General features: G+C 35.5%; 1 protein-coding gene and 1 pseudogene across 1 annotated transcript; both read left to right on the top strand.

Annotated features, from left to right (window-relative positions):
- The window catches only part of LOC112605908, an 11,435-nt pseudogene extending 9,033 nt beyond the window's left edge, over positions 1-2,402 (top strand).
- Positions 2,403-11,626: 9,224 nt separating this feature from the next.
- Positions 11,627-12,535, top strand: LOC112607340 (olfactory receptor 52E4-like). Its single transcript, XM_025358463.1, has one exon. The coding sequence runs from the start codon at positions 11,627-11,629 to the stop codon at positions 12,533-12,535; it is 909 nt and encodes a 302-aa protein (XP_025214248.1).
- Positions 12,536-12,925: the final 390 nt, after the last annotated feature.

Raw genomic sequence — 12,925 nt, 5'->3', positions numbered from 1 at the left:
TTCCTTTCCATGTTTAGTGCTTCCTTCAGGGTCTCTTGTAAGGCAGGCCTGGTGGTGACAAAATCTCTTCAGCATTTGCTTGTCTGTAAAGGATTTTATTTCTCCTTCACTGATGAAACTTAGTTTGGCTGGATATGAAATTCTGGGTTGAAAATTCTTTTCTTTAAGAATGTTGAATATTGGCCCCCACTCTCTTCTAGCTTGTAGAGTTTCTGTTGAGAGATTAGTCTGATGGGCTTCCCTTTGTGGGTAACCCGACCTTTCTCTCTGGCTGCCCTTAAGATTTTTTCCTTCATTTCAACTTTGGTGAATCTGGCAATTATGTGTCTTGGAGTTGCTCTTCTCGAGGAGTATCTTTGTGGCGTTCTCTGGATTTCCTGGATTTGAATGTTGGCCTGCCCTACTAGGTTGGGGAAGTTCTTCTGGAACTAAAATGAGAACTGTCATATGATCCAGCAGTCCCACTGTTGGGAAACGGTAGAAGACGAGCAGCCATGAACAGACGTTTAAGCCAATCAGAAATATAAAGTCTGATCTTTTTGGCATAGAATGTAAAATAGAATTAACACTGATTCTACAAATATACTAGATTTTACTTCAATTAAGCTTGTAAGTCTTTTGTTATTTTTGTTTTGAATATTTCTACCGATGCATTAAAATACTCTACCACACATTCATAATGAAAACTTAACTCCACCTAAAATGATTAAATCCAATTAATTCATTAAGAAACAGAGTTAGCCTGGAAAAGCTACTGCTAATGTTGCCATGAACCAAATTCTTATAATTTCATATTTTTCCCCTCTGCAATTTTCAACTATCAATTGTAAAATGTAATGGTAAGGTCATCTCAACTGTATCAATTAAATTCATCATGCATTTGTATTTCCCAGCTTTGAAACTGTCTACTGTAACAGCAATGATGTCATCTCTGGTAAAAGGTATAACTCTTATTTTAATGGTTTTCTGCATTTCGTTTGGAACTTTTAAAATTATTTTATTACCTCCACAGGCTACAGCAATTCAGTACAGGATGGACGTTACTTGGGATAGGAAGAAAAATACACATTTGAAATCCCAAAGAAACCATATATTGTATTATGATTATTTAAATTTCTAAGCTCTATAAAACTTCCTTAAGAAAAGTAACAATGAATAATGCCTGTCTATACACCAAATATCTCACTGTTTACCTGATATTCTATTTGTCCTTGATAGATACAAATTTATTTAACTATGTTGTCTATTTGAATGAAAATAAGTGTAAGATATAAGATTAGCTTTATTGAAATTAAACAATAAAGATGTAGTTAAGTTTTCATAAAATTCATGTAGTTATGTCTTGATGGGCTTGGTTATTAGAAAAAAGGAAAACATATTTTTGTATTATTTGGTAAGAAATCAGTAACATTGTATCCTAAGATCTGAAGCCTCTTAATAAGTGAGGTATCTCTCTATGAGATGTGCAGCTGTAAAAGGGCCTCAGAAGCACGGTCACTCTTAATGACACGTAGTTTCATCCCCACTTTTTTTTCCTTTTGGAAATTCCAGGACACATGTGGATTGGCTTTCCATTTTGTGTTGTATGTTTAACTTCACTATTAGAAAATACTGCACTTATTTTTATGATTTAGAATGAAAACAATTTGCATGAACCCATGTTCTACTTCTTGGCTATTCTGTCATCTATTGCCCTGGGCCTGTCCATATCCACCATCTCCAAGATGCCTGTCATCTTCTAGTTCAAGCTGAGAGAAACCACTTTTGAGGCCTGTCTAATCCAGATGTTCTTTATCCACCTGTGAACTGATGTGGAGTCAGCTGTGCTTGTTGTCATGGCCTATGATCACTATGTGGCCATCTGTAACCTTCTTTGCTACACATTGGTGCTGACAAACAAGGCAGTGTCAGTTATAGCACTGGTCATCCTTCTGAGACCCTTAGCCGTTGCCATACCCTTTGTTCTACTCATCCTAAGACTGCCCTTCTGTAGACACCAAATCAACCCCCTCATCTACTATGAGAATATGAGCATCAAGCTCCTGCCCTGTACCAGTATCAAGGTCAACATTATCTATGGTTTATGTGTCTTCACTATCCTAGTGTTTGACATCATAGCCATTGTCCTTTCCCATGTCCAGATACTCTGTGCTGTCTTTCACCCACCCTCCAGGGATGCCTGACTCAAGGCACTCAGTACCTGTGGCTCCCATGTCTGTGTCATGCTGGTCTATGCACCAGCGTTTTTCTCCATCATGACTCACTGGTTTGGCCAAAATTTCCCTCAATTCATCTATATTTTTCTTGCCAATTTTTATGTTGTAATCCCACCTGCTCTCAATGGGGTCAGACCTAAGAAGATCAGAGAGGGGACAAATAGAGCTTTCAGAAATAAATTTTGAAATTTAGACCACAGTGATTAAGAGTATTGAGTAGGAAAGTGTGAAATTTATTCTATACTCTCAAAGTCACAACACTATTACAATATCTGGGGAAGATGGTGTTCAATGTATAGATTTATAGAGTCATTTACTTATATTAGTGAGGAAAATAAACCAATATTTTATATCAGCATAGTTTCTACAATGTACCATAAATGTCAACAATTATGTGATAAATAAAGTAGCATTCACATGAAAATACATGTGAAGTTGATAAAAAGTGACTACTACTAATAATAACAAACATTTATACAATACACATTATAAACCAGGTACGGTTTTTGTAACTTGGTAAGTATTAACTCACTAAAACCTTATAACATCAGTAAAAAGTAATTTAAAGTCTTAACACCTCCTTTTTATAGATGAGTATACTGAGGCAATGATGACATGGTATGAAGCACAGTGTCTACAGAGGGAAATGGGCAGATGAACAGCCACACTAAATTCCTTCCTTCTGAACACACAGAAGTTCTACACATGGCCAAGTGGCTACATAAACAGGACCTGAACTTCTTCTTTCCCCAGAGAGCAATATTAACACAAAGTAGCAAGATTAGGGTTTGAGCAAATACTACAAAGTGCATGCACTGGTTTATGCTTTTTCTGATCCACTTATAATAACATCTTACCAACATTGATTGCCTTGAAGTGACATAATCTGAAAGTGAGAACGAACAATGAGAGAGAAGTGTAATAATATCATGAAAGTAATTTCTATAAGCTAACAAAATATAGCCCCAAATAGAAAGGACACTGTTATATAAAATACTTTTAGATTCATCAAACAAAAAGCACATGTGCCCTCAGATTTTTCTTTACCACTGTTTTCATCAAAATATTCAATGGACCTGAAAATGGAAAAGTAAGCATACCATATGAAGTTTCCATACACTGGTAGAATTGGTCTCTGGATAAATATTTTGACAAATATTGGGGAAAGGACATATATAACATTAATATTATGTACTAATATTATATTGGGAGAGGTGGCATTTTTAAAGTTACAAAAGAATGTGTAGGGAGCTGGGCACTGTGGCTCATGCCTCTAATCCCAATATTTTGAGAGGCCAAGGCTGGTGGATCACCTGAGGTCAGGAATTTGAGATCAGCTTGGCCATCATGGCTAAACCCCATCTCTGCCAAAATACAAAATTTAGCTGAGCGTAGTGGCCCAGCTACTTGAAAGACTGAGGCAGGAGAACCGCTGGAACCCGGAAGGCAGAGGCTGCAGTGAGCTGAGATAGTACCACTGCACTCCAGCCTGGGTGACAGAGTGAGACTCTGTCTCAGAAGAAAGGAAAGGAAAAGAAAAGAAAAGAAAAGAAAAGAAAAGAAAAGAAAAGAAAAGAAAAGAAAAGAAAAGAAAAGAAAAGAAAAGAAAGAAAAGAAAAGAAAAGAAAGAAAAGAAAAGAAAAGAAAATACCAAGACAAGATAAGACAAGAAAAGAAAAGAAAAAAGAGAAAAGAGAAGAAAAGAAAAGAGAGGAGGGGAGAGGGAGAGGGAGAAGAAGAGGGAGATGAGAGATAAATGTAGGAATAGGAAGAAGAACCTCACAATTCCATATGATTTAAGCAGCATATAATCACAATGAAACAAGAAGTAACATTACAACCAACAATAATTTCTGACATTTCTTGACCACTTGTGACATTCTAGAAATTACATTTGATTCTGTAGATAGTTCAGATTTCATAATAAGTAAGTTGAGATTCAGAAGTTAAATAAATTACACAAAACCACATAACTACCACATAACATGGAAATTCAAATGAATTAGTCCCAGGCCAAATTTCTTAATATCTCTGCTATTATTTAATGTACAAACAGACTATAAAAGAGACAGCCAAATATCATTTAGGATTCATTATGATATTAAGTGATTTTAAAAAAGAAGTATGTACAGAAATGGCCATAGCTACTAATTCAGATGTATGAATGGAAAATAAGGAGCACATAATTGAAAACTATGTGTTTCAAATTGAAGTGACCTTGACCAAAATAATTAGAAAAAGTTAAAGGATAGAAAATCTGGAAACGAAGTTGAAACACATAAAACAATGATGTGTCAATGAAACAAAATATAAAAGGCATTTCCAACTCTCTAGATGCAAGTTTGAACTAAGAGATTTCAGAAGGCTTGACTTGAACGCTGAGACACTCCCAGTCTCTAAAGAGACTGAGACAGGATGTTCTTCTCAGGGGAGCCAACTCCTTTTCATAACGTGTTCCTCTTGAGGGATACTTGGCAGGAAGCCCAGCCGGGCACTGCAAGAAGAGGCAGTGTCCTTGAGAAGCGATTCCAAGACATATTTTATATTTGTGGGCTTCCCTAAAAAAAAGGCTAAGAGGAGTAGGGCAGCCCAACACAGTGGACATTGAGGAGAGTTCCTGGAAGACACATCAGGTATTGTCACTTACAGATACATGACAGATGAGAGTGCCAGGCTCCCTTTATGTCAGCTACCACCAGAGAAAGGGAGCACCAAGTCATGAACAAGTAGAGCCATATAAGGGTGATGCTCTGAATATCTCAACCTCTACAGAAAAATAAAATAAGGCTCAGGGAATGACTTGTCTAAAATCTTAAGGAAGTGAGAGAATTAAGCCATCAACACATGCATCCCTGATTCAAAGGGAATAGCCTTGAATATCTAACTGATTCTTAGTCAGTCACAGTGGACAGATGGGTTCTGATATGGAGAGAAAGAGTCCACGGGTGAATCTGACATAGAGTGTGCACCTGTCAGCAACTGTGTAGTAAGTGGACCTATCTGCTAGTCAGATCTGAAGTCCTGTAAATTGTAGACTTCAAATAAATCCACACTCTGACAACTTTTGAGAAAAGGGATAAAAAACAGGTTCATTTGCAAGGCTAACATCTATCAATGGATGGTGAATAGCCAGAGTATTGAGAAGGTATGGCTCTGAATCTCCTGATGCTCAATTAATATAATAGAATAATTTATTATTAGTGTCTGTTTTAAATAGTAGATATAGGATGTTATTGCTGCTATATATGCCAAAACTTTGTAATCTCAGAATTAGAGTCATTATCATGGAAATATTAAAACAGGTAATTGTCCCCTAATGATGGCAGAACCACAAATATAAAGGAGAGGAATGACTTGCCCTCTGGATGTTAAGAGAGAAGCTTTGGTCAAGTTTTGGCCTCAAAATTCTAAAAGATTCAACATTTGTATCATTTATGTCACCTTTTAAAAAACTTTAAGTCACTGAAATTTCTTTTTCTCTTTCTTTCTCTTCCCCTTCCTTCCTTCCTTCCTTCCTTCCTTCCTTCCTTCCTTCCTTCCTTCCTTCCTTCCTTCCTTCCTTCCTTCCTTCCACTTTCTTTCTTCTTGAGACAGAACCTTACTCTTCAACCCAGGTTAGAGTGCAGTGGCATGACCTCAGCCCACTGCAACCTCTGCCTCTGATCTCAGCCTCCAGAGTAGCTGGGACCACAGGCACGCACCAGCACGCCTGGCTATTTTTTGTCTTGTTTATTTAATTTTATTTTTTTGAGATGGAGTGTCACTCTGTCGCCCAGGCTAGAGTTCAGTGGCTCGAGTGGGGTTTTGTCATGTGCCCAGGCTGGTCTGCAACTTCTGAGCTCAGGCAATCTGCCCGCCTTAGCTTCCCAAAGTGCTGAAATTGAGGCATGCATGACTGTGTCCAGCCTTGCACATGGTGAAACCCCGTATATATGAAAAATACAAAAATTAGTCGGGCATGGTGGAGGGTGCCTGTAATCCTACCTACTCGGGAGGCTGAGGCAGGAGATCATTTGATCTGGGAGGTGGAGGTTGTAGTGAGCCAAGATCGTGCTATTGCACTCCAGCTTGGGTGACTAGAGTGAACTCCGTCACAAAAAAAAAGGAAAGAAAGAAAGAAAGAAAAAGAAAGAGAATGAAGTTTAGAAATGGTCTTAGATTATGTCAAATTGTACTTCCCACATTTTAATTCTAAGAGCTTTTTCTAGCCAAAAATACCTCCCTGAAATGTACTTGCCTTTCTTTTGTGTGCTTCCTAAAAAGTCAACATATTTTCTGAAGGGGTGGCCTGCCCCTCCACACCTGTGGGTGTTTCTCGTTAGGTGGAACGAGAGACTTGAGAAAAGAAATAAGACACAGAGACAAAGTATAGAGAAAGAAAAGCGGGGTCTCAGGGGACCGGCGCTCAGCTTACAGAGAACCCATGCCGGCACCGGTCTCTGAGTTCCCTTAGTATTTATAGATAATTATCTTTACCATCTTAAAGATAAGGGAGTGGCAGGACAATAGGATCGTTTTTAGGGAGGAAATCAGCAGTAAGACATAAGAACAAGGATCTCTGCGACATGAATAAGTTTAAAGGAAAATCCTGTGCCTTGAGATAAACCTTTTAGCGGCATTGTTTCATCCTATCACATGGGGATAAACCTTGGACAATACCTAGCTTTTCTAGGAACAAAGACACACCCTGCACACCCAAAATCCATTAAACCTTGAGTTACCACAGCACATGTCTCTTGCAAGGACAAGGTTGGGGGTAGGGTCACAGATTAACAGCATCTCAAATACAGAACAAAATGGAGTCTCTTATGTCTACTTCTTTCTATATAGACACAATAACAGGCTGATCTCTTTCTTTTCCCCACATTTTCATTGCTGTAATTGCCAAGATTCACTTGAATTCTCAAGGTTTTTTCTACTTCATCCAATATCACCTTTTTTCTGGCCTTGGGTGCATCCCCAAATTTCCAGCAATTCTAGCCCAGGAGATTTATGAGCTATACTGTCTACTCTTTCCATTTTATTCTTATAGTGCATACACACAAACATATATTTTTAAATTCTGACTGTTGAACATTACATAAATTATGAAAATGTATTTTTCTTATTGTCCTCCACCTAGTGACTTTAAAGAGTTGTGCAATTTTGAACAGAACACTTTTCTTTCTTAACTTGTAATTACCACTTACTTCCATACTACCTTCGTGAGAGCATTACTGCCCAAAAGAAGTTTGTAATGGTGAGGCAGATATTCTAATTTTAACTGTACAATTTATGTTTATGAATTACCTTACACTATTAGACTCTCTTAACCTTAACTTTGTTTCCCTATAAAATTAGTATGATAATTGCATCTACTCATAGCTGGTATAAAATTTCAATAAGAATATTTATATAAAGTATTTAGCACAGTGCTCAAAATATATTTTCTTTAATGGACCTTTTGCTAGCATACAGGTTCAGTCAAATAAAGCAAATAAAGCAGAAAAATAGCTGTATGCATGCCTGAATTGGAGAAAAACATACATTATTAAGGCCATCTCAACTGGTACAGTCCCAATTAATTAGGCCTCTGGCTTCCAGAAATTGGTTTAAATTTTAATAATAAAGTAATATGAAATTCAGTTGAAAGTGCAGAAGAATATGTTTGAAATGTTTTAGTAAGGCATAAAAATACTATGATAGTTAAAAGTAAATGATAAATTTGAAAAATCTTGGGTGAAGTAATATGGTACATCCTAGGATACAATCCTAGCATGGTGTGTGTCTGTGTACCCCTCACTGAATTCATCATTATTTGAAATAATTTCAATGATCAATAAACTCACTACAAACTATCATAAAAATACATCATGGTTAGCATTTTACTTAAAAGCTGATGATCTTAAATAAGAAAATAACAAGACCATGTTCTCTATTTTATTTTAAGTTCTCTGAGTGTAGCAGTGAAATATAGCAGTCAAATGTTAAGATTTTTGGCTTTCTTTATTATTTGTTTGAAATAAATTAATGTTCTATTCAAATAGAATATTCTATCTCCAATAATAAACATTTTATGAAAGTAAGTGATAGGATTTTAGTTTACTAAATACAAAAGATGACACATATTTTGACTAGATTTATATTTCATACCATTTTATTATGGAGCATCTGAAACATACGCAAACTAAATATAGAAGCATAATACTGTCATCCCCTAATTTCAACAAACATAAAGACTGAATTGCTTTCTCCAAGTTTGAATTTTATGTTTAAGGTAAAATGTACATATGTTTAAATGCACAAATAAAGATTCTGAATTTGAGCTTGGAGTATACAGAAGAATCTTTACTTATGTATCCTATAGCACTGTAAATATACAGAATCTTTCCATAATGTTACAGCATCCTCTTGTGTTCCTTCTCAGTCAATTCCTGACCCCTTTCAACACCTATCAACAATTGACCTGATATTTTCAGCACATACTCTGTGTGTGTGTGTGTGTGTATGTATGTATGTTCTTAAGATTTCATATAAATCGTTTTGGTAACTAAGCAATTATTGGCTCAGCATAATATCTATGCTGTTGCATGTATAAGTAATCAATTTGCCTGAATCAGCAAATAACATTTCATTATGTAAACATTCTAAGATTAATTTTTCTATTCATTTATTGATGGATCTTTGTGTTATTTCCACTTTGGGACAATTATGGATAAAGTTGCTATGAATATTCTTGTACATGTCTCATGTGAACATATGCTTTCATTTGTTTAGGAATAAGCTTCATGGAGTTCAATTATTACATGTAATGATTGGTATGTGCATTAACATATTTATAAAAAATGATGATTTATTTCCAATATCTTGATCTTTTCAATGGATTCAATATAGCAGAATCCATCGTTCTACATCCTTGTCAAAATTTGGATTTGATGTTGTTATCCTTTTTAATTTCAGCAAGTCTTTCGAATGTGTGATATTATGTCATTATACATGTTAGGCACAATTAATGAAACATCATGATTTTGATAATTTTAATGTCATTTGTGTATTTTTCTTTACCAAGTATTATTTTAGGTTTCTTTTCTTCTTTTTGCATAGATTGTTCTTTTTTTTTACATTTTAGTTGTAAGCATACTTACATATTCTTGGGAAAAATTGTTTTTCAAAAATAGAGATGATGAATATTTCCTCCCAGTCTGTGAATTGTATATTCACTTTATTAATTACACATCTTTCAAATTGGTAACATATAACAAGATATTTTTATGGTTCTTGTTTTTACATCCCAACTAGGAATCCATTACTTTCCACTGTGTTGTATAGATACTCTCCTTTGTTTACTCTTTAAATGCTGGAATTTGGACTGTGCACAGTGGCTTACACCTGTAATCTGAGCAATTTGGGAGGCCAAGGCATGTAGATTGCTGAATTCAGGAATTCTGGAACAGCCTGGGCAACATGGCAAAATCTCATCTCTACAAAAAAGTACAAAAATTAGCCAGGTGTGGTGGCAGGACCCTGTAATCCCAGCTATTGGGGAAAGGGAGGTGGGAGAATCACTTGAGCTTGGAGGCGTTAGGCTGAAGTCATGTGTGATCGTGCCACTGGACTCCAGCCTGGGCAACAGAGCTGTCTCAAAAAACAGAACAAAACAAAATTTTAATTTGAAGTATTTAAAAATGTAGATATAACTCAAAAATGTAATTACTATTTTGCACGTATTGTGATGTTGGAATGAAGGTTTTTTTTTTTTTTTTTTTTTTTTTTAAGTAGAAGTATATTCAGTTTCACTAGTACCATTGCTGGAATTGAATCTATCTTCACTGAAATACTATATAGATTTCTTTATAAATATTAAGTTGAACATATAAAGTGTTTCCATTTCTGCTGTTTCTATACTATTCTATTTATTTTTCCATCATTATGAAAATACCACATAACCTTGATTACTCCAGTTTTTTAATAAGTTTAAAGTCTTTAAATACAAGACCTCCTTTTTGTTTCACTTTTTATGGGGAATTTAGCATATTCCCATAATTATTTTAGAATTAACCTAAATTTATTGTTATATATTGAACTTGTTTTAGATTTATTGACCAATTTTTAGAAAATTGACAACATATTTCAGTCTTCCAAACCATGAATATGTAATTTTGGGATCTTTTCAGTTCCTCTGTCCTGTTTTATAATATTAGGGCTTATTGCTAAGTATTTCATGTTTTGATACTGTTGTAAGTGATTTTGTGAAGTTTTGCAAAACTTTAATTCAAAATTATAATTGTTTGCTGATAGTAAATAAAAAGAATTGATTCTTATATTTGCATAATTGATAAGCTAAATGCTTGGTTCTAAATGATTTCATTATTACCTAAAAATTCATGTTAATAATGAATAGCAAAGTTTACCTTCCATTCCAATCTTGATATCTTTTTTTCCTTAACACATTGACCTTGTTAGAATCTCCAGTAAACTATTAAATATAATTGATGCTAGTTGATATTCTTGTCTAATTTCCAATTCTATGAAAAACTTTGTGTTTCACCATTCAGTATTATATCAACTATAGGTTTTTCAGATTATTTTCATCAAATTGAAAAACTTATTTTTTCCTAGTTTATTTAAGGTTTTTTTTCCTCTAAATATCACACATGGATGCTAAATTAAATACTCCTACCTGTATTAAATACTTCTACCTCTAAACATAAATTAAGTGCTTCTACCTGTATTAAAAGGGATCACATATTTTTGCATTATTTGTTTATGCATTGATCACGACTTTTCAACTGTAAAAGTAGAAAAATACTGATAATCAAGTCATCAACCAAATCAAAATAATCTCATTAAAAACTATGTATAAACACAGTCTTAGTAAAGAAACTACAGAGAGATGTCATACCGACTGAGCAGAGACTATGAAAGGCGGATGGGCCTTTTGAGTGGATATCTTCTTGACCATTATAATTTCTTCTCATTGCAATCTTTCATTTTTTTTTTAACATTTGGGGGAGTGTTAAATATCTGCTCAACTCAGTACCTAAGGTGATTTAGAGATATCATAAAAGTTCTTGTTACTGTACATGTCTTTGATTGAAACTAATTTAAATAAATGAGCATTTTACAGAAAAATAAGCTACGGATGATCATGAATCACTACATCATATGACCACTAGAAGAAAACTGCTTCTGACTTCCACAAACTCCATGAAATACTAAATGGGATAGTCAGTAATTTCAACGTCGCTGATAGTTACATTTCACCCTAATTCCCTTCTATTATGTTTTCAAGAGTTTAATTAGCATGTTGTTATAAATAGTATTATAAATTATAATTATAAATAGTCATATTTAACCACTATCTATTCCCTTATGTCTCCCCAGAAATACTGAAGAAGACAGTAAAGTATCTTCTGAGAGTCCTCAGCAGGATGTCCTTTGTGAATGGCACTGCCTCTCATCTCACTGCCTTCCTTCTCCTGGGTGTCCCAGGTCTGGAAGCTTTCCATATTTGGATTGCCTTCCCTTTCTTTGTTGTTTATCTGATCACACTTGTGGGGAATTTCACAATCCTGTGTGTGATCAAGACTGAACAGAGTCTTCATCAATCCATGTTCTACTTTCTTGCTCTTCTCTCTTTTTTTGACCTGGGTCTTTTAACTTCCATCATCCCCAAGATGCTTGCCATCTTCTGGCTCAACCTTAGGGAAATAAGCTTTGAAGGCTGCCTCATCCAAATGTTCTTTATTCACACCCACACTGGTATGGAATCTGGTGTACTCCTGGCCATGGCAATTGACTGCTTTGTTGCCATCTGTTACCCACTGAGATATACCACTATCCTCACCAACAAAGTGGTAGCCATCATGGCCTCTTTTGTAGTGGGAAAGCCAGTGCTTCTTGCCATTCCCTTCTGTCCTTTTCTTGAACGATTGCCCTTTTGTGGACACTACGTTATCCCTCATACGTACTGTGAACATATGGGAATCGCTCGTCCTGCCTGTGCCAGCATAAGGGTCAATATGATCTATAGTTTATTTACCATTGCTACCCTGATCTTTGACTTAATCCTCATTGCCCTCTCATATGTTCAGATCCTAAAAGTTGTTTTCTGCCTTCCTTCCAGGGATGCCAGGCTCACAGCACTTAGCACATGTGGTTCACACGTCTGTGACATCTTAGCCTTTTATACACCAGCATTTTTCTCCTTTATGACTCACCGGTTTGGTAGAAATGTTCCTCAGTACATTCACATCCTCGTGGCTAATCTGTATGTGGTAGTTCCTCCTTGTTTAAATCCAGTCATTTATGGAGTTAGGACAAAACAAATTCGGGACTGAGTTGTGAGAATGTTTGTAAGGAGTGACTGAAATGTAAATTCTAAATGAAATGAAATTCTAAATGAAATTCTAAAGTTCATAAAGTATTTCAGGCTATCCTTCAGCCTGTATGTCACTCAGGGAATCCAAAATTGACACTGGGTAAAGGGCCACTCGGACCTGACTTCAGCCATGATTAGGGCCTCTGAAACTTACGCTCAGTGGTTCCTTTACCTAATTTCCATATTGACTTTCAATAGTTTTTTTCTTATTGAGAGTAAGACAAGATTGTGGGCCGAAGTAAAATAATGAAATGAGATTCTTGAATTTGTAGGGACAAAGATGTTCTTCATGTCACCAGTGAAATTATGTAGAAATTTGATAAAAAAGGAAAATTTTGGTGGAATACAA

The sequence above is a fragment of the Theropithecus gelada genome, chromosome 14, assembly GCF_003255815.1.
Source record: "Theropithecus gelada isolate Dixy chromosome 14, Tgel_1.0, whole genome shotgun sequence".
Taxonomy (NCBI): Eukaryota; Metazoa; Chordata; class Mammalia; order Primates; family Cercopithecidae; genus Theropithecus; species Theropithecus gelada.
The sequence above is the reverse complement of the archived record's forward strand: the minus strand, read 5'-3'. Positions and strand labels throughout refer to the sequence as shown.

Bases quoted from the DNA above. Each gene is read 5' to 3' on its own strand.
- LOC112607340 (XM_025358463.1), top strand. From the start codon at position 11,627: ATGTCCTTTGTGAATGGCACTGCCTCTCATCTCACTGCCTTCCTTCTC.